The sequence below is a fragment of the Perognathus longimembris genome, chromosome 2 (assembly GCF_023159225.1).
Source record: "Perognathus longimembris pacificus isolate PPM17 chromosome 2, ASM2315922v1, whole genome shotgun sequence".
In the NCBI taxonomy this organism is placed as follows: Eukaryota; Metazoa; Chordata; class Mammalia; order Rodentia; family Heteromyidae; genus Perognathus; species Perognathus longimembris.
Window position 1 is genome coordinate 88,208,550 of NC_063162.1, and position 27,496 is coordinate 88,236,045.

Sequence of the window (27,496 nt, forward strand, 5' to 3'; positions counted from 1 at the left end):
TTCTTCCCGCTCAAGGCTAGCACTCTGCCACTTGAGCCACAGCGCCGCTTCTGGCCGTTTTCTGTATATGTGGTGCTGGGGAATCGAACCTAGGGCCTCGTGTATCCGAGGCAGGCACTCTTGCCACTAGGCTATATCCCCAGCCCTCTTTTCTTTAACTAGAAAAAAAATTTTAAGTTCAACAACTGTGCTCTAGTAATATGTTTTTCCTCTTATTTCTGTAATGAACTTAAGAAAATTATACAAGTTCCTATTACTAATTACACACTGCCTTCCTCCTACTCCCATCCCATCCTCCACTCATCTGTTCATTTTTCAAGATTTATTTAAACTCTACTATGATAAAGCCTCCAGCTCACCCAGAAGGTTATTTAAAAATATTTATATAAAATATGTCCAAGAACTTGATGCATTATTTCTCTCATTTACCATAGTATATTGAAACTATTAAAGTAACCAGCCAAAACCTAAGAAACATAGAAATTATCCTATCTTTCAAAAGTCCATGTGTCCATTCCCTATAACAAAATCTGACAAATATACTTAAAACCTTGCAGGTATTTCTTTCATAAACTCAATCAGACTGTTGTATAATTATAAATACAAAGACAATTCCCTTCCTAAGGTTGTACCCTGCTATCACTGTATCTCATCTGAGTACCCTGGATACTGTATATACATGTATTAGAACTAGGGAAGGGAAAGGGAATATCAAAATTGAGAGACAAAGGATAAAAAGACAAATGATTCCAAAAGCAATACTTATAAAACCATTTGGTGTAAACCAACTGTACAACTCATGGGGGTAAAGGGAAAGGGGGAGGGTGAAGGGGGGAAATGAGGGAGAAGGTAACAAGTTGAACAAGAAATGTACTCACTGCCTTACATATAAAACTGTAATCCCTCTGTACTTCACTTTGACAATAAAGGGAAAGATAATAAGATAGATAGACAGACAGACAGACAGACAGACAGATAGATAGATAGATAGATAGATAGATAGATAGATAGATAGATAGATAGATAAAAATCCAAGTAAAGCTTATTCCTTTCATCAAAAAAAAAAAATACATGGCCACAGGGAGTCAATGGGTCATGCCCATAATCCTAGCTACCCACATACAAGGCTGAGATCCACAAAATCAAGGTTTGAAGCCAGCTAGAGCAGAAAGTTGATGAGGCTCCATTTCCAAAATAACCAGCAATGACTAAAATATAGTGTATGAAAAAGTGAAACTCAATGGGGTAAACTATTTGAATAATTGTTTAACAAAGTATCAGGAGAATAAAACAGTTTGAATGCAAGGGGAGCACTAGTGGGAGGGAGTAGAAGAATGGAGACAGGAATGGTGGTGGATCGATGCAGTCATAATACTCAAATAACCAACCAACCAGCAAAAAGTAGGCCAGGGGGTCTGGCTTAAGTGGTAGTGTGTATGCCAACCATGAGTAAGCAAGCTCTGCAAGCCCTGAGGTTCAAGCCTCTGTACCAGCAAAAACATGGCAAACAAGTTACAAAATTATGCAAAATACATAAAAAATAACAATTCTAAGACTCATATTAAATTCAGTAAGATAAATAAAATAGCTACTTCATTTGTGCTTTTCTCCAATAATCTCTTCAGTCTATCAAATAAACCTTAAGTCTTAAAACATGAGCAATGATAGAAACAAGTGTTTGTTTTAAAAAAGTAAGTACTGAAACATTAGCAGTAATGGAAAAAAAAATATTTTAAAAAGAAAAAGTCATATATGTATTATTAGGATACCAAGTCTTGGAAATGGCATGCACAGTTGCAAGACTCTCCACTAAATATTTCTAGTTTATGATTACTTCCTAGTCCAGATACAATTTACTATTCAGAAATGACATTTAACAATTCATTCAACAATTGTGCCCAGTAAGATGGCTGAAATACTTTATCAGATTTCCAAGGGGATATAAAGAGAATTAATCAAATATCAAATACTCATTAAAAGAGAAATGCTGAAGACTTTGGAAACTATAACCACTTTTTGTTAACCATTTATAACCATAATCTCCAAGTTATTTGTCCTAATTTCTTATAGGGGGCTAAATTGTAGTATATTAACACTTTGACTATGCAAATAGTGTCTACAAGTAAAAGTAAAGCATTAATTTTATGTAAATAAAGTATCATTACAATCTGCAGTCCTTCTCAAAAGATAAGCACTGCCAGGTGCCAGTGGCTCACTACTCAGCAGGCTCGGGATCTGAGGATTATAGTTTGAAGCCAGCTGAGGAAGGAAAGTCCATGAGACTCTTACAGTCAATTAATTAACCACCAAAGAAGCCAGAAGTGGAGTCGCAGCCAAAGTGGTAGAGTATTAACCTTGACCAAAAAAATCTCAGTGACTAAGCCAAGTTCAAGCCCCAGGACTTACACCAAACAAAAAATAAATATTTCTTCATGTTCAGCAGATAAAAACTGTAATACAGAAAATTTCTTGACCCACCTCATTATAACAACTTTGAATGTTCTTCTGAGCCAGATTGTATTCTGCCCAAATTTTTTCTAATTCAGTTAAAGAAGATGGAGTAGTAATGTACCCTTCATTCAATATTTGTATAGCATCTGAAAGGTCATTTCCAAAACTGATGTTGACACGTCTATTTAAGAAAAATAGCAAAAAGAGATAAAAAAAATTACAAAAATGGTATGAGAAAAACTCACTTACATACTAATACATTGACTATGAAGAAGTGCTTTTTAAACTTTATATAAAATCATATATAATTTTAGAAAGACAAGATGGTAGCTTAGAATCTTTAACTTCATGATTGACTTCATGTTTGACTTCATGAATGTCAAAGACAGACTTTATCCTAAAAGGAGTAAGAGCATGATGAATCATGGAAAAAGGATTGCTGAAAAGCATGGAAAAGCAGAAAAATAATGCAGAGAAAAGTAACAGGTCACAATTCCAATCCTAACTTATAACTGAAACCACAACTACAAGTTAAGCTAGGCAAACTAAGTAACAACAGACTGTTAGTTAGATGCACAATAAGCTCAACCTCTTGAAAGCCTCAACTATAGGAAGGTACTTGGAGTGACCCTGAATCCTTATATAGAAGCCTAGCAATAGAAACTCATTTTGTCATTCCCCATACTTCAAAAGAGCTAAAGGTGGGCTGAGGATATGGCCTAGTGGCAAGAGTGCCTGCTCTGGGTTCAATTCCCCAGCACCACATATACAGAAAACGGCCAGAAGTGGTGCTGTAGCTCAAGTGGCAGAGTGCTAGCCTTGAGCAAAAAAAAAAACCAGGGACAGTGCTAAGGCCCTGAGTCCAAGGCCCAGGACTGGCCAAATAAATAAATTAAAAATTAAAAAATGGGGCTGGGGATATGGCCTAGTGGCAAGAGTGCCTGCCTCGGATACACGAGGCCCTAGGTTCGATTCCCCAGCACCACATATACAGAAAACGGCCAGAAGCGGCGCTGTGACTCAAGTGGCAGAGTGCTAGCCTTGAGGGGGAAGAAGCCAGGGACAGTGCTCAGGCCCTGAGTCCAAGGCCCAGGACTGGCAAATAAAAAAAAATTAAAAAATGGCTAAAGCCAGGCACCATCTTGAAAGAGTTATCTATTCTTTGAGATTAAAATACTCTAGGAATAAGTAATTACAGCTCAGGGAGCCTGGGATGCTGTGAGTGTATAGGTGGGAGACTGCTATTATGAAGTGACCACAGAGAAAGCGGAGAGTCATGGATATGTTTTGATTAAGCAGCAGGGAGTTTAGGCAATGAAGCATGTGAAGGTCAGTGGCTCCACCCCAATGGCAAGGAATAAGCCACATCACCTGAGGATCACTACACAAACAGGGCTCCACGCTGATGGCTAGATGATTTCTTGGCTTTCACTGCTATCTCACTGTTGTATGTGGTTTGCTGCCAGTCAGGGAGCCCAGGTCCCACAGATTATTCAACTTTCCTGGCCACCTCCTTTCACAGAGTAGTTAACTGTGGGGAAGGGTCTGAAGGTAACTGAAACTAGAAGGCAAAGTGCTAGGTTCCCTTAATTCATCCCTCTCTAGTGCAAAACTCAATGCTGTTTACTTGCTTCTTCCATGCTTCATCACATTCAAGGGAGACACCCAAAGTTTGAGTGCTTACTGCCCTAGAGATACACACTTGGGAAGACTATGAGCGAGTGGGAACCTAACAAATCAGAAGGCTGCAGAGCTTCCTGTGGCCAGAATAAAAGATGGAAGCTTCTAAAATAAATGTCATCCTGAAATGTACAACTAAAGTGGAACTGATCACATTGTCAGCTGTATATATACCATCAATCTGTACTCTAAGATTTGTAAGAGATTCCAGTTAGTGATGCTAGGGTTGTATCTGGTACTCTAAAAACATGTGTGGAATGTCTGGCTGTTGAACTACACTCCCAGATCAGTGGTAAGAAACAGCATACCAAACCCTGCAACCACCCAGTTCTGCATGAACACTGAGAATGTTTCCAGCTAATTAAAACTTCCAATCAGCAATGTATATATATTATATATAGTACATATTATACTATACTATATACTGTACTATTTATATAGTATACATAGTAGAGTATGTACTACATATTATATAGTAGATGTACTACATAGTATATATACTTTATAGTATATGATAGATATTAATGTTTACTATATATTACATATAACTTGTATGCTATATAACTTATGTACAATTATTGTACATTATACTACTATACAGTACATAGTTATATCCACTTATATATTATAGAACTGCATAATTACATATTATTCAAAACAACTATAATAAGAATCATTAAAAAAAAATTAAAACAGGACAGAAACAAACACCTGGATGAATTCAAGAAAATACAAATAAATGAATGACATAAGGAAGGTAAAGGAGGATATTCAAGAGAAATTCCATGAAGATACATGAATCCTGGAAAAAAAATTAAAATTCTGGAAATAAAAACTTCATTAAATCAAACAAAATATATAATTGAAAGAAAGATCTCAACAATCTGGATCAAGTTAAAAACAAGACTCATGGCTAAAGGAATGCAGTAAGAAAAATTAGAATGTTCAGGCATTAGTAAAGAAAAATTTAAGTATAAACAAAATAGACAAGATCTCTGGGAACTATTAAAAGATCAAACTTATAAAACACTGGCACAAAGAAGAGGTACACACTAAAGGCACAGAAAACATAGTCAATAATCACAGAATTTTTTTAAATCTTAGATCATTTACAGGTATAGCCAGCCAGCTTTTAGAACAGAAAACAAACAAGACCAGAAAGAAACTTTTACCTATCATATCATGATTAAAACAGAAAGTATATGAAACAAGCAAAGAATATGAAAACTCCAAGAGAGTACCATAAGTCACATATTAAGACAAACCATCAGAAAAACAGAAATATCGACAGAAACTCTAAAATTCAGGGGAGTACGGGATAATGTAATTCAAGCCCTGAAAGAAAAAAAAACTGTCAAGCTAGATTCTGTATACAGTAAAGCTATCCCTACTTGGAGAAATAAAAATTTTCCACTATAAGCAAAAGCTAAGGGAATTCATAACCATTAAGCAGCACTGCAGAAGATATTTGAAAGGAATACTGCAAATAGAAGAGGAAGCTAGACATAACCATACAAGTATAGAAAAGAATAAATATCACTTAAAAGCAGATAAGCCAATGAGAATTAGGAAAACAATAACATATATAGAAACAACAAAATGGCAGGCAATCAGTGCATAACTTTCAGTAATAATTTGGTATGTTAATGGCCTCAATTCTCCAATGAAAAGCCACAGATTGGCAATTTGTTCTGAAGACAAAGCCCGGCTTTTTATTGACTATAGGAAATGTACCTTTCTGGTACAAACATGACTTTAAAGTGAAAGATGCAGGGCTGGGGATATGGCCTAGTGGCAAGAGTGCCTGCCTCATATACACGAGGCCCTAGGTTCGATTCCCCAGCACCACATATACAGAAAACGGCCAGAAGCGGCGCTGTGGCTCAAGTGGCAGAGTGCTAGCCTTGAGCGGGAAGAAGCCAGGGACAGTTCTCAGGCCCTGAGTCCAAGGCCCAGGACTGGCCAAAAATAAATAAATAAATAAAGTGAAAGATGCAAAAGGTATTTCAAGCAAATAGAGACCAAAAGCAACCAGAGTCTCTTTAACAAGTGTTAAAATGAAGTGTCGGGGCTGGGGATATAGCCTAGTGGCAAGAGTGCCTGCCTCGGATACACGAGGCCCTAGGTTCGATTCCCCAGCACCACATATACAGAAAACGGCCAGAAGCGGCGCTGTGGCTCAAGTGGCAGAGTGCTAGCCTTGAGCGGGAAGAAGCCAGGGACAGTGCTCAGGCCCTGAGTCCAAGGCCCAGGACTGGCCAAAAAAAAAATAAAAAAATGAAGTGTCCACATGTGTAAAATTGAAACTATATCCCTATCTCTCACCCTATACAAACATCAACTCCAAATGAATCAAAAACCTTACTGTAAGACCTGATACTCTGAAAACACTTAGAAGAAAATACAAAAGAAATGCTTTAAGGACTTTCTGAATAAACTCCACTACTGAGAAAATAAGAGCAAAAATTGTAACAAATTCTGATTGCTTGCCTATCAAGACCAAGGCCTTGAGTTCGAAACCCAGTACTGTCAAAAAAAATTACCGTTCTACATAGCAAAATCAGAGTGAAGAAATAAACAGAGTGAAGAGATGGCCTACACAATGGGAGACAATGTTGGCAAGATATTCATCTGAAAAGATTAATATCTAGAGTATATAAAGAACAAAAACCGAACAGAAAACAATCCAATCAATAAATCGGCCAATTAACTAAACAAATAATTCACAAATGCAGATGTTCAATGTCCAGAAAATACATTAAAAAATGTTCAACATCCTGAGCCTTCAGGGAAATGCAAATCAAAACTACATTGAGATTCTACCTCACTCCAGTCAGAATGGCTATCATCAAGGAAATAAAAATATAAACAAATACCTGGATCACTCTACAAAGCCATTCTATGAATACATTATTACTCTCATTCCAAAATATGTGTATGCATATATATAGTATAAATACTACAGTATATATACTGTATATTCATACAGTATATGTATACATATATATACAGTGTATATGGTAATAGAATTTCTAGACAGACCAATAAAATGAGAGAAAGGAATTAAAGGGTTACCAACAGGCAAAGAAATCAACTATCCCTATTTGCAAATGGTATTATGATTCTATACCTGTAGGACATTAAAAACTCCATACCAAAACCAACTCCCAGAGCTGGCAAAGACCTTCAGCAACATAGCAAGATACAAAATCAACACACAAAAATCTGTAGTTTTTCTGTACTAACAACAAAAAAAGATAACAGGGAAATTAAAAGAACAACTCCATTAACAATAACTGTATTTAGAATACTGTATTTAGAATAACTGTAATTAGAAATAAAAATAACCAAGACATTAAAGGACCTTAATAATGAAAATTACAAAACCTTGAAGAAGACAGCAGAAATGGGAAGACCTCCTATGAATATGGAGTGGCAGAATATTGTGACACACATGCACATACACGTATGTTATAATATACCTAATTTCTTTCAATATTTCCACTTTAGCTGCCAGATTTTTTATTCTGGTACCCACACGAGTCTTCAGAGTACTTTCTAAATGTTTAGTCAAATCCATAGTGGTTGCTTTCTCTTGCTGAAATGAAAGAACAAACATTCTAATGAATGAACACCTAATGGGAATGTATATTCTTACTATTATTTAAAGGATTTTAGGTATAGTTAAAAAAATTTTAAAGTCTCATACCAGTAATCCTAAGGCTGAGATGTGAGGATAGTGGTTTGAAGTCAGCCCAGGCAGGAAAGTCTCTGAGACTCCAACTAACCACCAGAAAACTGGAAGTGGCACTGTGGCTCTAAGTAGTAGCCTTAAGCAAAATGGCTTGGGGACAGCACCCAGGCCCTGAGTTCAGGCCCCATAACCAACAACAACAACAAAAATCTTTTAAAGGTTAAAAAAAATGTTAGTATACAAACTGAATTAGATTGTTGGGTTATCCCAATTCAAGAGAATTGGAGAAACAGAATTTAAACAAACATTTTGTGTCAAAAAATACACTTTTGTAAACCATATAGTATTTTTTATTAGTTCACACCACTGTTTGGGGGAAAAACAATTGAACTTGAACCTAAGCAAATATTAAGACTTGCCAACTATAAAAGGATACACATATGATTTAAAAAAAAAAAGTATACGCAAACTACACAGTTAGTAACATCAACCCAAGCCAAGTATCAGTAGCTCACATCTGTAATCCTAGCTGAGGTCTGAGGATCACAGTTTGAAGCCAGCATGAGCAAGATAGACTATAAGACTATTTTTTCAATTAACCACCAAAAAGTCAGAAGTGTAGCTGTGGCTCAAGTGGTAGAGCACAAAGCTTGAGCAAAAAAGTTCAGGGAAAGCACCCAGGCTCTTGAGTTCAAGCCCCACGAATGGCACTAAATAAATAAATAAATAAAATCATTTTCATGGGGCTGAGGCTATCTAGGAAATCTGACAACTACTATTATAATTAAGTAATACTATGTAATTTCTGCATCTGTGTAAATAGCACTATGCTTATGGGTCTGGTTGTCTGGAAATTGATAACTGGGGCTTGGAATAAAGCCCAGGATCTTACACATGGTAAACTTGCACTCAACAACTGAGCTACAATGCCAGTCCCTGGTTATAATTTCATTAAAGTTCTATTTATCTACCTATTAGTATCTATTTGGTATCTATCTATTAGCAATAGATTCGTACTAAAGAATATGGAGTAATATAAATACGATCTATTTTTAAATCATTGATAAAGCATAGATTTTTTAAAAAGACTAATCAACCTAAGATTGTCAAAACGGGTTATATGCAACATAATTATTCAGTTTTCTTTCTTTCTAGAATATCTAAAAAGTTCCATAATGAAAACTTTTCAAAACAACTTAAAAACAAGCTAAATGAAAAATTACTAAACTTCAAGTATCTAGTGAAATACAAATATAGCTCAAGTAAAAGAATAAAATACTGGAGAGAGAAGGGAAGAAAAGGGGAGAACAGATGAGTTCACACATTTCCCAGCAATTCATTACCTTAAGCCACTGAACATACCTGCAGCTCCTGGGCAGTCTGCTCAACTTTCAATTCTAATGCCTTGTAACTTTCAAGTAGAACTTCTTTCTCATTTTTAAGTTTTTCATTCTCTTCTATCAGTTTCTGGTCTTGTTTAATTTTTTCCAGACTAACATTGGATCCTAAATTAAAGTTACCAACAGCCAAACTTTCCCTGTTAAAAATAAATTCACTTTTTGAAAAATATTTTTTATAAAGCTGGCAGAATTTACAAATCAAAGTCAAAACTAACTTGGCCTTAGTAGCTCACACCTATAGTACTACTCAGGAGGCTGAGATTTGAGGACTGTGGTTCGAAGCCATACCAGGCAAGAAAGTCCCTGAGACTCTTATCTGCAATTAACCACCAAAAAACTGAGAGTGGTGCTGTGACTCAAAGTAGTAGAGCACTACTCTTGAGCAAAAAATCTCAGGGACATCACCCAGGCCCTGAGTTCAAGCCCCACAATCAAAAAAAAAATCTATCTTGAGCTTGTTATGCCTTTTATTTCTGTGACTGGTGATGCTATCGGGACTTGAATTCAGGGCCATCTGGCTAAGCAGATAAGCCACTGAGCCATGGTTCCAATCATTTTTATTGCACTGGTTATTTTTGAGATTGGATCTGTCTTCCTGTTAGGTATGTGGATGGACTACCTATTTACACTTCTCATAAAGCAAGAATAACAGGTGTGTAGCACTGTATCTAGCTATTGGTTAAGAAGGAGTCTCATTTCAGATTTTCGTTTTGGTTTGATTTGGAGTTCTTGCCAAGACTGGAACTAAACAACAATTTTCCCTATTTTAGCCTCCTAAGTAGCTAGGATTACAGGCATGACCCACCTATGCGCAGATGCTTTACAGTATTTAATATTTAACTGTGGAAACTGAATCTTTACATACTTAGACACTGAAAAGTTATTTAAGTTGTGACCCTATATAATTTCAGCAATCAGGCCAAGGCAGGAAGATGGGGAGTTTTGAACCCAGCCTGGGCTATGAAGTGAGTTCAAGCTAGCCTGGGCTGTTAAGTATGACCTTGTCTCAAAAAATGTACAAATAAAAATAATAACTAAAGCAGACTATATATAACTAAGTCATATTTCCAAATCTAATGCTTTTAATCTGTGCATATGGTTCAAGTGGTAGAGCTCCTGCATACAAAGTACTCTGAGTTCAAATCCCACTACAAACAATAAAAAGGGACAATAAAAACAATGCCTCCAACTCTATTTTCCAAACTCCTAATCACACTATCAACTCAAAGAACAAAGAAAATGGTGTTTATGCATCCATTTCCTCCACCTCTGCTGACCCTATTTGACACTTCAAGATCCTATATAACCTATAAGAGCCCATCAAACAGTTATGTCAACCAACACATGGCATCATAGCTTGAATCCCCATATATAAGACAATTTGGTATATATAAATAGCAGATCTGGCGTTCTGCTTCAAGTAAGTAATTAAGATTTACCCCAAAAGGCAAATTCTAAATATATGTCTTGAGATATTAGAAATGTTCATTCTTCTGATCTAAAAATTACATATTATACACATCTATTGAAACATAACACCATACCACATAAATACGTTTGATTTGGGTCAATTTGAAATAAAAATGTTTTATTCCTCTAGGAATATTCTAATTTCATCATAATAAATTGTCACAAGAACAAAGAAACTTTTCTTTTATCAAAGAAAAGGCCCCGAAATTCACTGAAATATTTGTATGGCCACTGGGAAAAATTACTTGAAGATGTTAAGCACAGAACCTAGGGCCTCAAGCATGCTCAACATACACTCAGCCTCAACTTCCAATCTTATCTGAAGTTCTTGGCTTGGCTTAAATTAAGTATAGATTGTTAATTTTGATCAAATGAATCGCAGAAAGGTATTATGTGACCTTAACAATTCAGGAAGATTTGTTTTGAAATAGATTTAATGAAATATTCCTGCTAGAGAGAAATGAGCACTTGAAAAAAAATAGAAATTATCAATTATAGAAATTATCATCCCTCAAAGTCACTAACAAAAACCACTGATATTAAGAATTCTAAAAACCTAAGGACTTCTATGAGGGTACCTAATTGAAATTAAATAAACTAAAAACCCCAACACACTTACTTTGGAAATGTCACTTGACTTCCTGAATTACTCTCATCCTGCAAGTCAAGAGGCAGTCTCCCATTTAAATGCCCCTTTGGCCTGCTGAAGTTTGACTGGTTGGACCGGTGCCCCCACAAGGGAATAGTATTCTTGAGATTCCTGAGGGTAAGATGACTAGGATCCGATTTCTTTTCCTCGCAGCTTTGAGAACTGGAAGGAGGTTTGCATTTTTCTGCAAATCCTTTCTTAGCAACTTCTTCCCCAATATCCACACCACCATATTCGGCCTGAGCAATGACAGTTCCATCTTGATAGGTTGCTTTAATTTTCATTTTTATTTCCTTTTCAAAAATCAAACTCCCCAAAAAGGTTCTGCCCTATAATAGTAAAGAAGATATAAACCAGCAAAGTCAACGTTTCTCATTTATTTTGTTTCTACACATTTTTAAAAAGGCATTGTTTTTCTTCATTCTTAATTCATTTCTTCATTCTTCTCCATACAAGTGATCTTATTTTGTTGGCTATAAGCAAATATACTTCTGCATGTGTATGAATGTATTTCAATTGCATATTACTAAAGCGACCCTTTCCAGCTAACACCTGTATAAGTTGCCACATTTATGTAGTTTTAATATATATTAATATCCTACAATAATTTTTCTGGGGGCTGGGGATCTGGCTCAGTGGAAGAGCTGCCTGGTGAGCACAAGGCCCTGAGTTTAGTCCTCAGCTCTCGGGGAAAAAAAAAAAAAACCTATAAAAGGCTAAAATAATTTTTCTGACAGCACTGAAATTTGAATTTAGGGCTTTGTGTTTGCAAGACAGGTGTGCTACCTTGAGCCACTCCTCCAACTCCTTTTTCACAATGGTTATTTTTAAGGTAGGGTGGTCTTCTATGCCCGGGCTGACCACAACTATAATACTATTTATGTTCTCTTATGTCATGAGGATGACAGGCATACACAACTGCACCCAGCCATTGTGTCTTCCCAATAGTTTCAGTGAATAGGGGCACACAATCATACCCAGCTATTGGTTGAAGTAGAGGAGATACAGTCTTACAAGTTTTCTTATGGCCAAGGCTGGCCATTCTCCAATTTCTTCCTCACATGCTAGAATGATTTTGATAACCTTTGAGATTGAGACTATTCTGGTGCCAACTAGTGTTCTAAGGACTTATAGTTAATAAAAATGAATTTCTAGGATGAAAAGTTTCAACAAAACTTTAAGTTAGTTTTAACTTTGATTTTAGTGAAGATAAGAGGGGAAGCAAAGAAACTCAAAGCACAAACATTGAATATGAACACACTGTCCAATCACTTAGATAATAATACATTATTTAAAAACAATTAAATATGAACTAGTCACCAGTGGCTCACACTTGTAATCCTAGCTACTCTGAGGATTATGGTTCAAAGTCAGACCAGCCAGGAACATCTATGAAATTTTTTTCTGCTCAAGGCTAGAGCTCTACCACTTGAGCCAGAGCACCACTTCCAGCTTTTTCTGTGTATGAGGTACCAGGGAATGGTACCAAGGAATGGAACCCAGGACTTTGTGCATGCGAGGCAAGCACTCTACAACTAGGGCACATTCCTGGACCTATAAAATTCTTATCTCTAATTAACCAGCAAAAATCCAAATATGGTAGAATACTAGCCTTAAGCACAAAAGCTCAGGGACTGAGCCAAGTGGTAGAGAGTCAACAAAGATGAGTAAGAGTACAAAGCCCTGGATTCAAGTCTCAGTAATGGAAAAAGTAAATATGTGTACTTCTTTATTTTGCCAGTCCTGGGGCTTCAACTCAGCTCCTGAGAACTGTCCTTGGCTTCTGGCCGTTTTCTGTATATGTGGTACTAAGGAATCAAACCCAGGGTTTCATGTATACAAGGCAAGCATTCTACCACTAGGCCATACTCCCAGCCCCTAAATATGTGTACTTTTTAAAATGTACATTAATAGAGGCAGCAGGAATGAGACCTATGTGGGAGTCCTTAACTATTTTTGTGACATAGGCTCTCTTATCATTTGATGAAATATTTGTACTCTCTCAGAATGTCTGTCAATGTATAAAATGCATAGCATTATACAAAGAAATTATCTGTAATACAATTTAACACCTGGTTAAGAGCCAGTGGGCCTGAAAGAATATAACCAGAGGAGGCAGGGGAGATTCAAACTGTACATGCTCAAGGATCACCAACCATCACTACAAAATAAGAAGGGGAGGGAGCTGAGAATATGGTCTAGTGGTAGAGTGCTTGTCTCGTATACATGAAGCCTCGATTCCTCAGCACCACATATATAGAAAAGGCCAGAAGTGGTGCTGTGGCGCAAGTAGTAGAGTGCTAGCCTTGAGCAAAAAAGAAGCCAGGGACAGTGCTCAGGCCCTAAGTTCAAGCCCCACCCAGGACTGGCTAAATAAATAAGGGAGGGTGTTTTAATCCATAAGACAAAACAACAAAATGTCTAAGTTAACAAAAATATAGACATAATAAAATTTTCAAAGCATAAAACTAGAAATATATTAGCCTAGTGCCAGTGGCTCATATCTGTAATACTAACTACTCTAGTGGCTGCGTTCTGAAGATGATGGTTCAAAGCCAGCCAAGGCAGAAAAGCTGAGACTCTCATCTCCAATTAACCAGCAAAAAGCCAGAAGTAGAACTGTAGCTTAAGTGGTAGGGTGCCAGCCTTGAATAAACAAGCTTAGGGACAGTGCCCAAGCTCTGAATTCAAGCCCCAGGACCAGCACCAAAAAAAAAAAAAAAAAAAAAAAAGAAACAGAAGTAAGAATTAATGGCACATGCTTGTATTCCCAGCACACTGGAGATTTACACAAGATGAACACAAGTTCAAAGACAGTCTGGGCTACATTGCAAGACCCTGTCTCAAAACAAAAGAATCAAAAGGCTTATATCAGGGGCTGGGGATATGGCCTAGTGGCAAGAGTGCCTGCCTCATATACATGAGGCCCTGGGTTCGATTCCCCAGCACCACATATACAGAAAACGGCCAGAAGTGGCGCTGTGGCTCAAGCGGCAGAGTGCTAGCCTTGAGCAAAAAGAAGCCAGGGACAGTGCTCAGGCCCTGAGTCCAAGCCCCAGGACTGGCCAAAAAAAAAAAAAAAAAGGCTTATATCAAAAGGCTTAAACTGACCAAGAATATCAAAACAAATAGCAAATGTGCTCCAAAAGGTCATCACCAAGTAAAATCAAGCAAACCAACAAACTCAAAATGTAATTCTCTGATGTATATCAAATTAAGAATTTGATTAAGCATAGATTAAATAGTTTTCTGATTAACAGCTTACCTACAAAAAAAATTAGTTGGAATCCTACTACACTATTGGTGGGAGTATAAACTTGTTCAAAGCAGTGTGGAAGTTCCTCAAAAGGCTAAACATAGAGCTCCCCTACAACCCAGCAACACTGTTTTTGGATATTTACCCAAAGGATTACAAGCAAGACCACACTAAAGCTACCAGCACAACTATGTTCATCACAGCACAATTTACTATACAATTTACAATATGGAACCAACCCAGATGCCCCTCAGTAGATGAATGGATCAAGAAAATGTGGTACATATATACAATGGAATTCTATGCTTCTATCAGAAAGAATGGCACTGCCCCATCCATAAGGAAATGGAAAGACTTGGAAAAAAAATCATACTAAATGAAGTGAGCCAGACCCAAAGAAACATAGACTCTATGGTTTCCCTCATTGATAATAATTAATACAGGTCTAAGATAGTCCTAGAAGAAGATCACAATAGCTCAAGAACTAGTACATATGAACACATAAGATGATGCTAAGTGAGATGAACTCCAACTTATGGAAATAAGTGGCTTATCATTGTTGTTGTTATTTTCAATGTGAAATTATGCCATTTTGTTTTGTCTTTCTTCCCCATGTTTTTGCCCCTGTCGTCATTGCAACTGATATTGGTACCCTGGGTATTGTATATATGTTTATCAGAACTAGGGAAGGGAAGGGGAACATCAAAATAGAGTGACAAAGGGTAAAAGGCAAACCAATGCAACAGCAATACTTAAAAGACAATATGTTATAAACCAACTGTACAACTGGGGAGGACGGAATTGGGAAGGGGCAAAGGGGGGCAGAAAAACAAGGAAGTAACAAGTTTGATAAGAAATGTACTCACTGCCTTACATGTAAACTATAACTCCTCTGTACATCATTTTGACAATAAATTAATTTTAAAAAACAACAAAAATAATTTTGTTTCAACTACTGTTTTCAAATTACTACCCAAAACTAAAAGACAACTGTTACCCTTAATAAATTTTTAAAAAATATTGCTGGAATATGTGAATTTGTTTTTTCTTCTGATACTAAGAGTATTGAAGCAGTCTCAAATTAGCTAGGCAAGCACTCTTGACAGTTGAGGTTGAGTCATGCCCCTTAGTAACTGGAATTTTAGTATATCAAGAACCTGTTTATTTGGTCAGTATAAAAATTCAGATGAATTAACACTCTACTTTCTGTGAAGTTCAAATGACCTAAAACTGAACGGTACACACATCCTTGCTTAGAATTTACATGGAAATATGACTATTAGATGTGTTCTCTAAAGTCATATTCCTTTTCCTTATAGACATCAATCACAATCAGTAGAATCTCCATGACTCACATATATCCAGATTCGGGCTGGGGATATGGCCTAGTGGCAAGAGTGCCTGCCTCATATACATGAGGCCCTGGGTTCGATTCCCCAGCACCACATATACAGAAAATGGCCAGAAGTGGCGCTGTGGCTCAAGTGGCAGAGTGCTAGCCTTGAGCAAAAAGAAGCCAGGGACAGTGCTCAGGCCTTGAGTCCAAGCCCCAGGACTGGCAAAAAAAAAAACATATATCCAGATTCTAAAAGTAAAATTAAATCGAGTTCTCATTTCTAACTAGGAATGAGAATGACAATGTAAATGATACATAGGCCTGTTATACTGTACTCTGCCATAAACATTTGCATCAAATATACTTTGGGAAATATCAAACATTTCATTTTTGTCATGAGAACACATGAACTTGAAGAAACACATTTGACAGCCAAGTGCTAGTAGCTCATGCCTATAATCCTAGCTACCAGGAAATTCTAAGCAATTTATCATGGTTCGAAGCCAGCCCAGGTAGGAAAATCCATGAGATTCTTGTCTCCAATTAAGAACCAAAAAGTAGGAAGTGGAGCTGTAGCTCCAGTGGCAGAGTGCTAGCCTTGAGCACTCAGGGAAAGGCTCAGGGACCGCACCCAGATCCACATGCCCAGCTTGACCTCTGGACCTATGCCCTGTCCCTGAGCAGGCTAGCACTCTACCGCTAAAGCCACAGCACCATGTCCAGCTTTTTTTGGTGCTTAACTGGAGATAAGAATCTCAGGAACTTTCCTGCCTAGTCTAACTTCAAACTGTGATCCTCAGATCTCAGCCTTCTGAGTAGCTAGGATTACAAGCATGAGTCATTAGCATGTGGCTTAATTACTCTTATCTGGTCATCAAGAATGATTGATTACCTACCAAATATAAGCACAAATACATAATTTCTTTTGAGGCATTCTAGTTTGTTCCAGTATAAGGTTCAAATCCAGGACCTTGCACATACTATGCAAATTCTCTATCGTTGAGCTACCTCCTGTGATTTTATAATTCATTATTTTTCACTAATTTAGATAAGCTGTGTTTGTTCAGAGATGAGGACCAAACTCTGGGCCTCCTCCACTGAGCTAAATGCCTAGCCCCTCAGATAAGCTTTTATATTAAACATATTACAATATATTTAACATTTTTAGGCATATTTACTTTCACTAACAAAAATCTCAAAAATCTGTGACTTACCTGATCAAACTGGGTAACTTCTTGACCAGAAGGAATCTGTAGTCCCCACAGTCTATACTTTTTGGCAACACTAGAAAACTGCAGTTCCAAAGGAATTTCTACAATATCAGATCGGTTCAGAATTTCAGTATTTCCATAGTCAATGTACCTTACCAGACACTAGAAAAAAGCAGACAAATACTGAGCCCAGATTAAACATCTCCAAGAAAAGCACAAACATAAGTCTATGACACTTTTGAGTCTCTTATTTCTCCTAATGTTAAAAATCAATCAACATTCTGAAGTTCAAGCTAGAAACAATAAAATCTTACAACTTGTGGGTATGGACAGAAGGGAAAAACAGAGTGAGGGAAGAATGACATTCTTCATAAAAAAAGGTACTCATTACCTAACTTATGTAACTGTACCCATCTGTACATCACCTTTACAGTAACAATAAATTTATATATATAGATATATAACAGACAATCATGTCAGAAAAATAAAAATAGAAATAAAACATAAAAATGAAGTTTAATAACTTCCTGTAATGAAATTAAAACTGTTCTGCTAGATAGACCTTGGACTTATCAAATTCACCTTTACCCAACTCATCTGTTTTAAATTTTTAAGAAAAGTTTAAGTCAAATACCAATTTACACCTAATTTAAAAACTTAAAGTAAATCCAAAACAAAATGCAAAATATATTCTCTCATTGTCAAATTATGGGAAAAAGTAGTAGTAGGTAGATGAAACCAAGATACACCATTATGTGTGACAATAGTAAATAACAAGATTGTTTTTAAAAAGATAATTAGAACATTAAGGTGCTTCACCTTATGACTTTATTACATCAAGAAAATATACACATATAACATATATTATAAAAATTATAGTTTTAAGTCCAGAAAGCAGATAACAGAAAAACTACTAGAGGAAAGTCCACAGAAATGTTTTCACACATCTTGCAATATTCAATTTCCACCAAACAGCTACTCAGAATCTCATTTCCCCAAAATCCCCTTAAACTATTCCACAAGATCTCAATGTAAAAAAATTAAATAAAGCCAGGCACCAAGTGGCTACAATTCTAGCTACTTAGAAGGCTGAGATCCAGACAGTCAATGTTCAAAGCCAGCTCGGGAAGAAAAGTCTGTGAGACTCCATCTCCAAAATAACCAGCTGAAGGCTTAGCCCAAGTGTAGAGCGCCATCCAAGTAGAGCAAGTGAAATGCTCTGCATTCAAACCCCAGTACCAGGAGGAAAACACACTGAAAATTTTTATCACATTTAACTGAGACATTAAGAAAAGCTGCAAAATCAGTCTCTCACCCTCCCTCCCTCTCTCTCTCTCTCTCCTCTCTCTCACTCCTCTCTTTCCTCCTTCCTCCATCCTCCCTCCTCCCTCCTCCCTCTCCCTTCTCCCTGCCTTTGGGGCTTGAACTCAGGGACTAGGAGCTGTTCCTGAGCTCTTTTGCTTAAGACTAGCAATCTACCACTTTGAGACACAGCCACAGTTTTTGAGTGGCTAAATGAAGGTAGAGTCTCATGGGGATTTTTGTTCCTGAGCTGGCTTTGAACAGTGATCAGCAGATGTCAGCCTCCTGATTACAGGCATCAAACACCAGTGCCCAGCTCAAATCAGCCTTTTATTACTGACAATATCCATGACTAAGGCAAAGGATATATTATATTCCGGATCAAATGTACTTACCCCATTCATCAATCTTAATAAAACGAACCTTTAAATTTTCTCATTACAGAAAACCAAACATAATGAGTAAGAACAGAGGAACAAAGAACTAATCATCCAAAAAGAATCCACAAATTATGTCTATTGTTAGGTAATCTGTGGTATTCCCAAATCTATGTTTTTAAGCAATTGATTTTTCATGTTGTGAAATTTTAAAATGTTTTAATCAACTTATAAATTCATTAAACCAGCCCTATTATTACTTTGAGAAAATAAACAATGACACATATTTCCTGCCTTTTCATCATTGATGACTTTCAGTACTTTGCATCTGTACCAACACTTATCTTCAGAAAACAATCCTCCATAAATCTATGAGGAAAAGAAAGAGCATTATTTAACTTTAGAATGAAAAAGTCATACTAAATAGATCACAACAAAAGTCAAAACTTATTAAGCACCTAATATGTGTAAATGAATACATATAATTATGTTGTATAATTATATGTATTCATTATATACTTACTCAATTCTAACAACTAAAAGGCAGGTAACTTTGTACTTGGTTTTCACCACTACATACCTACATACTTCATGTTATAAACTAGCATACAGCTACACCAAAATTCAAACTTCTAACTTCAAAATCTATTATGCTACTCTGCTTCTTGGGGAAAAAAAAGACATAAGGTATAAAACAAACAAAGTTCAGATCAGTGCAGGCTCACTGCAACCACGCTATTCAGTAGATGAAAATTTGAAAGGCTGTAGGTCTTGGTCAGCTCAGGCAAAAAAAAGCTAGTAAATCCCATGTCAACAAAGAAAGCTGGGGCGGCAGGTCATACCTGTCACCCCAGATGCATAAGAGGCCTAAGTAGAAGGATCTATGCCCAGGCCAGACAAGGCAAAAAACATAAATCCCTACATGAAAAAATTAAGTAAAAAGGACTAGAGACATGGATCAAATGTTTTTACAGTTTACCTCCAGACAGAACCTTCATAAATGAAGATTAGTATCTTTATATGAGTCCCCAAATTAAAGGGGATCCAGCAGCTTATTTGCCCCTTCTGCCATTTGGAGATATATGAAAGTACAAGTTGGTGCCAGATGCTCACTGGAACTGAGCTTGGACTTCCTTTCCAGTGTAGAGGCTTAGTCTGTTTGAACTGCTATAATAAAATACCTTAAACTGAGTATTTGAATAGGTAGATCATAACGAGGATATGGATAAGAATTTTTTAAAAATACTTAACCCCCACACTCAGCAGAGGAATAAAATTAAAATCACAATATACCATTACACACCCACTAAAATGACTAAAACTAAAAATACCAGCAATGGGCTGGGGATATGGCCTAGTGGCAAGAGTGCCTGCCTCATATACATGAGGCCCTGGGTTCGATTCCCCAGCACCACATATACAGAAAATGGCCAGAAGTGGCGCTGTGGCTCAAGTGGCAGAGTGCTAGCCTTGAGCAAAAGAGAAGCCAGGGACAGTGCTCAGGCCCTGAGTCCAAGCCCCAGGACTGGCCAAAAAAAAAAAAATACCAGCAATGCAAAGGGTTGATCAAGACATGAGAGGACAGGAATTCTCATACATTGCTGAGATGTAATGTATAGTAAGGATGTAAACTGGTTCAACACTTGCAAAACAAAAGCAACTAAAACATGCTTAGCCAATGACTTATCTTCTATTTTTACATATATGAGTAAAATGAATGAGTCAACATGTCCAGTAGGTTTAAGGATTTCAAACCATTTTTCATTCTCATTAACCAAAACCAGCAAATAATCTGATCAAGAAAAAAAATACTAAATCGTGTACATTTGTACACAGAAATACTGCATAGCTTGGGAAAAAATGACCAATACACAATAGTATGAAACTAAGAAATTATACTGGGCAAAAGAAATCAGTCTTAAACAATGAAGTGCATACTAGAATGACTACCACTGTTACAGAGACTACTGGCTAAGAACTGACTGTAAAAGTGTCCTGAGAAAAATTTCTAAGATAATTCGCCCACATCTTGACCTGAGGGGTTAGTTATGTGGATATATATGCCTATGTAAAATTTAATCAACCAACTATATACTTAATATCTTAGATGAACATATTACCTAACGTTATATGCTGATAAAAAAGAAGAAAGAGTTTGGGAATGTGGCTTGGTGATAAGAGTGCTTACCTAGCATGCATGAAGCCCTGGGTTTAATTCCCCAGTACCACATAAACAGAAGTGGTAATGTGGCTCATGTGGTAGAGTGCTAGCCTTGAGCAAAAGAAGCTCAGGGACAAAGCTCTGTATCTGTACCAACCACCTATGTCCCTCACTTTTAATCTGTACAACGGAAACTGCATTCATTAAACAGCTCCTTTCCATTCCAACTTTCTCCCTCTACCCCAGGTAACTATTTTGTCTCTGCTTTTGACTACTCTATAAGTAGAATTTATTAGTGAGCATAATATTAATGTAAGTATAATCATACGATTTATTTTGTCTTAGTTTACTTAGCATGATGTCTTCAATGTTGTAATTTGTCAGAATTTCTTTCCTTTTTAAGGCAAATAATATCAGGATATTCTTTTTTTTTTTCAGTACTAAACTCAGGACTTTGTGCTTGTTAGGCACTCTACAACTTGAGCTTCATCTTAAACTATCTGTCCATACTTCTAAATGACTAAATTTACTCTGGTGTAGCTAGTACAAATTCTAAGTATCACAAGGTACCAGTAGCTCACACCTGTAATCCTAGCTACTTAGGAGAATGAGCCCAGGTCCTAAGCTCAAGCACCAAGACCAGCAGAAAAAAAAAAAAAGAAGTATCTGCTTCTTCCTTTCAAACAGGATTCAAAATCTTTTTTTTTTTAATTTTTGCCAGTCGTAGGCCTTGGACTCAGGGCCTGAGCACTGTCCCTGCCTTCTTTTTGCTCAAGGCTAGCACTCTGCCACTTGAGCCACAGCACCACTTCTGGCCATTTTCTATATATGTGGTGCTGGGGAATTGAACCCAGGGCTTCATGTATATGAGGCAAGCACTCTTGCCACTAGACCATATTCCCAGCCCAGGATTCAAATTCTAAAAACTATAAAAACCAAGATGTAGGAAAACTAGCAAGTAGGATGAAATCCCTTTGTCAAAGAATATGACTCACCTTCTTTGAATCAAGATTCCCAAAAACTGAATTGGCATGAGGACAAACTTCTGACAGAAAAGAACCAATCTTTATAATATCCTTATTTCTATTGATACTCTAGGAATAAGGAAAAAGAGAAAGCCTAAAATTTAGCAAAACTTTATTTTATAATGTCATATAATAAAGAGTTGTTCTAAACTTTAAATTTACAAATTTCTGGAGCATTAGAAATTGAGTCAAATTCTGTCAATGAGTTAAATGAGTTCTGTTAAATGAGTTCTTATAAGAAATGAGATAAGTCTATAAAAAGTTTACTTCCTAATGAGTTCAAATACTTGGAATTTAACCAAGATACCAAATATTATTGAACTGCATTAAGCAAGTTCCTTGGAAGCCAGTTGATTTCAGTGCTAGAAAATAAAAGAAGAATCCTGGAATTTATGAAAGCAAAGTGCTAAAAAAAAAAGACATTTAAAAGTCAAGTAGCCAATCTGTGTTCTTTGGCCAATTTTTGCCTTAATAGTCAGAGGTGAATAATTTAAAGAAAAATAATGCTAGCATTAGGTTATAACTCGTGAAATAAATATCCAAATCTATATTAACATAAATTATCAAATAAGACGTAAATAAAAACAATAAATGCAGCAGAAATAAGAATTAAAAATTATCAGTCAAGTGCTATAGCAATAAATACTAAAATTTGTGGGTTAAAAATAGAAGAGAAGGGGCTGGGAATATGGCCTAGTGGCAAGAGCGCTTGCCTCCTACACATGAAGCTCTGGGTTCGATTCCCCAGCACCACATATATGGAAAACGGCCAGAAGGGGCGCTGTGGCTCAAGTGGCAGAGTGCTAGCCTTGAGCGGGAAGAAGTCAGGGATGGTGCTCAGGCCATGAGTTCAAGGCCCAGGACTGGCCAAAAAAAAAAAAAAATAGAAGAGAAACAAGATTATACAGTCCCTATAGTAGCTCTCCTCAAAACATTTATTACTAGTGACAAAAAAAATTGTTAATAACAAAGCAAAAATATTTAACCATAGTTAAAAAAAAAACAAGCTACCATTTTAACCAAGTAGATCATGGCTGATGACAAGATATGGTGACATCATAAATCCCCAATATGAAGCACTAAGAACACACATTACTTCTGTGTATTCTTGCTAATCAGTTTGAGAAATCAAATAAGCACAAATGAAGTTATACCCTATAAAATTACTAGTAATCATCAAAAGTCATAAAATACAAGGAAAATTTAATAAAGTATTTACTAAGATACATAACTTAGTTTCGAATCTTAGACTAGAGACAAGAACAGAAAAAAGTCTGGTAAGACTTGAATAAAGACTATAATTTAGTTAATAGTATTGTACAAATGTTAATTTCATAGCTTTGATTATCTTGTTAATCATTATATATAACCTCTTTTAAGAAGGCAGCACTTTTGGTGCTTAACTTTGCATTTAAAATCAAATGCACTTATCTGAATTGCAGCCTACCAATGAAAATTGTTTCATTAGTGCTTCAAATTTTGCAATAACAAAAATACTGTACCTCAAATTAAAATATAAGCCATTAGAGAAAAAAAGAGTGAATTTCCTTTATCCTCTTCCTGAACGATATCTAGAAATATGATGGTTTTTTTCCTGTCTTTATTCCCTTCACAACTGACCACATTAGAGTAGCAAAAAGTTTTCAAGACACCTCTATGAACTAGTACAGAGCACTCAGAAGGGTCCAGTGTTTGACATACCATCATGGGCTTTCCTAATAGTTCCAAGGAAACTTTAGAAAGGGCTTTTCCCAATCACATGCTAATAAAATTGTTTACAGTTATAGAAAGAGGGCTGGAAAAGCACCAAATTTTTCCATCTAGTGTGTGCCTAGGCAAACTTCAAATGGCTCCTGCTAGAAAACTTAAAGCCTTTAGGAGATTGTCTAAAACAGTGATTCTACATATATTAAACGTGTCCTGACAAGATTAAAGTTCCTTCCTTACAGTAGAAGAGAAAATCATTGTGAATGTGTTGAAGGAACAGTCAAAAACCTGAATTTTTAAAAAAATAAAAGGTTTTATTGAGTAGGAAAAAAAAGAGATTGATTTTTAAGAAACAATCTTATAAGAGACCCCTAGATGGAGCTATAAGTTCAAAAGCTCATTTTTATGTCAATTTTGCTTATTTTCCTTTTAATAACTCAGGTATATTATAAGCCTACCACATAGTTTTCAACTGTAGCCAAATTAAACATAAATCTTTAATTATAGTTTGTGCTGCATAACAGAAATCGAGTGTTAAAAATGATGATGTTTTTTTTCCCCCCTGGGTTTGTTTCTGGTTTTGTTTTGTTGAAGACTTCAGTTAGGGAAGGAAAAGGAAGAGGAAGGAGAAACCAACCAAACTACTATTTACCTGGGCCCAAAATGTCACTGCATCTTCTACATGACTTCCAACCACATCTTCAACTAAAACCAAATCAAATGCAAGGAAATTCTGAGATTATTCAGTGTCATTGAGTTCTTACACCTCCAAATAATTTTTAGTGTCAATACCTTTATTGTAATGTGTATCTTCATCCACTTGGACAATCCCTGAAAGACTAAAACAAATCAATACTTTAAGTTAGGTTGTAATAATCCATCTATATAACAACAAATAAAGACTAACCCACTGAATGTTTAAGTTATTAAAATGTGTTTTAGCCAGATGCTGATGGCTCGTACCTGTAATACTAACTACTCAGGGAGGCTGAGTGAAAGATGTGGTCAAAGCTAGCCCAAGTAGGAAAATCTTAATTCATCTCCAATTAACAAAATGCCAGAAGGGAAGCTGTGGCTCAGTGCTAGAAAGTGGAAAGTGCACAAAAGTTAAGGGATAGCACCGAAGCCCCGAGTTCAAGGCCTCAGAACACACACAAACACACAGAACCAGACTAGAGATATGGCTCAAGTGGTAGCATACCAACTGAGCAAGCAACCAAACAGGTTTCAAATAAAATAATTAAAAGGCATTAAAACTAAAGATGCGGGGGCTGGGGATATAGCCTAGTGGCAAGAGTGCCTGCCTCGGATACACGAGGCCCTAGGTTCGATTCCCCAGCACCACATATACAGAAAACGGCCAGAAGCGGCGCTGTGGCTCAAGTGGCGGAGTGCTAGCCTTGAGCGGGAAGAAGCCAGGGACAGTGCTCAGGCCCTGGGTCCAAGGCCCAGGACTGGCCAAAAAAAAAAAAAAAAAAAAAAAAACTAAAGATGGGGGCTGGGAATATGGCCTAGTGGCAAGAGTGCTTGCTTTGTATACATGAAGCCCTGGGTTCGATTCCCCAGCACCGCATATATACAAAATGGCCAGAAGTGGCGCTGTGGCTCAAGTGGCAGAGTGCTAGCCTTGAGCAAAACGAAGCCAGGGACAGTGCTCAGGCCCTGAGTCCAAGGCCCAGGACTGGCAAAAAAAAAAAACAACTAAAGATGGTAAACTACACTGAATTTTGCTCTTTTCTTTATTTATTGTCAAAGTGATATTCAGAGGGGTTTCCATTCCATATGTAAGCCAGTGAATACATTTCTTATCCAACTTGTTACCTCCTCCCTTGCTCTTTTCTTTAAAAATTCACTATACATTATAGATTACCAACTACAAAATCTTTCAATAGAACTTCTATTTCAGAACTGTATTCCAAAATAATGGAATATTGCTTCTCTTTCCCAATCTTGAAGGAAAATAAGAGGATTTCTTTCACTGCTGAGTCTCTACTGGTCTTAACTTCCTTCTCAAAAAAAATGTTATTTATAAAAGGCATAAGCCACAATCTGACAAGCAGAGAATATGATATGATTAAGCTAGAGTGACCCTTTCTCCCTCATTTTCAATACCGTTTTTGTAACCTTGAATTTTAAGACAAATATTCTCTGCACAGGATATGAGAAAAATGGGGAAGGAGGATTAAGAAAAAAAGCCTTTAGGGCTGGGAATGTGGCCTAGTGGCAGAGTGCTGGCCTACTATACAAGAAGCCCTGAGTTCTATTCCACAGTACCACATATACAGAAAAAAGCTGAAGTAGTTCTGTGGCTCAAGTGGTAGAATGCTAGCCTTGAGCAAAAAGCAGCAGCCAGGGACAATGCTCAGATCCTGAGTTCAAGACCCAGGACTGGCAAAAAAAAAAAAGTCTTTATAAAACTGCTTTAAAGAAGACATCCTGATATGTGCCATATTTTTAAAGTAGTTTTTGAGAGTTCTAAAAGCTATCTAACACCATCACTATATCAATGTTTAAAATGCTCTCAACTATGGAAAGGATAAAGCTATCAATTCTCACAGAAAAGTGCTTATAAATAAAGCTAAAATTTGCTGTCACCAATGGCTCATGCCTATAATCCTAACTACTTGGAGGCTGAGATCTGGAGGATCTCAGTTGGAAGCCAACCTGGGCAGAATCTCCTATTAACCAGCCCAAACCTAACCAGCCCAAACCATGCCTGGCCAAGCAGTAGAACACTAGCAGAGAAAGCAAGCAAGCTGAGAACACAGGAAGGTATGGCAGAAGCTCCTGAGGATCCCCACCAGCAAAAAAGGAAAAAGAAAAAAAAAAAAAAGCTCCATTTGTGAGCCAATGGCTCATCCCTGTAATCCAATAATACTCAAGAAGCAGAGATCTGAGGATGGCAGTTCAAAGCCAGCTCAGGCAGAAAAATCAGAGGGACTCTTTATCTCCAATTAACTGCCAAAAGACAGAAGTATAAATGTGGACACCATAGTAGAGTGCTAGCCTTGAGGAGAAAAGCTCAGGGGCAGAGCTTTAGCCCTGTGAGTTCAAGACCCAGGGCTGGTACATTAAAAAAAAAAAAAAAAAAGCTTTTTAAAATTCTGGTTCTAGCTCATCTTAAAAAACTTTTTTTTTTCCATCGGGGCACTGGTGGCTCACACCTGTAATTCTACCTACTAAGGAGACTGAGGATCGCCATTCGAAGCCATCCCAGGCAGGAAAATTCATGGGACTCTCATCTCTAACTTCAAAAAGCCAGAAGTGGCTCTGTGGCTCAAGTGGTAGAGCACTCACCATGAGCCAAAACAAGCTCAGGGACTGGGCCTAGGCTGGGAGTTCAGGCCCCAGAACCAGAAAAGATTCTTTTTCAACCACATAAAATGGTATAAACAAGGATTACGATTAACCAGAACTTTTTTTTTAAGCTTTAATTTTTGGTTTTACTGAGAAGACATAAAGCCAAGTTGTAACCGGTTAAGAGAAAGTAGATCATTTTGATCCATAGGAAGAAAAACAAAAACAGTGTTTACTTCGGAAATGCCGCCACTAGCTCTAAGAAGCTGCTTTCCAAAGAAATGTTTAAGTCTTGGGGCACCGAATATGCGGGAAGGGGAGCCAAGAACTCCATCGTGTTTGAATCCAAATGTCCCCATGGGCACCACAAGCGGAAATCGGGGCGTTGAAGGCCCTCAGCGGTAGCCGCCCACGCACGCGGCGGAAGGCCTGAAAACAGGCCTCGTCCTTGGTGTGAAGCCCTTAAGACACCACCAGCCA

At 37.0% G+C, this 27,496-nt stretch overlaps 1 protein-coding gene across 1 annotated transcript in view; it reads right to left on the reverse strand.

Moving 5' to 3' along the window:
• Nucleotides 1–27,496, reverse strand: part of Stk31 (serine/threonine kinase 31) — a 57,768-nt gene that overhangs the window by 29,944 nt on the left and 328 nt on the right. Inside the window, exons 2-10 of the mRNA XM_048337309.1 lie at nucleotides 24,512–24,550; nucleotides 24,372–24,424; nucleotides 21,983–22,081; nucleotides 19,121–19,195; nucleotides 17,151–17,309; nucleotides 11,315–11,673; nucleotides 9,188–9,362; nucleotides 7,614–7,729; nucleotides 2,479–2,632 (exon numbers count right to left, since the gene is read on the reverse strand). Of these exons, the coding sequence (XP_048193266.1) occupies nucleotides 2,479–2,632; nucleotides 7,614–7,729; nucleotides 9,188–9,362; nucleotides 11,315–11,673; nucleotides 17,151–17,309; nucleotides 19,121–19,195; nucleotides 21,983–22,081; nucleotides 24,372–24,424; nucleotides 24,512–24,550 (1,229 nt within the window). The remainder of the gene's footprint in view (nucleotides 1–2,478; nucleotides 2,633–7,613; nucleotides 7,730–9,187; nucleotides 9,363–11,314; nucleotides 11,674–17,150; nucleotides 17,310–19,120; nucleotides 19,196–21,982; nucleotides 22,082–24,371; nucleotides 24,425–24,511; nucleotides 24,551–27,496) is intronic.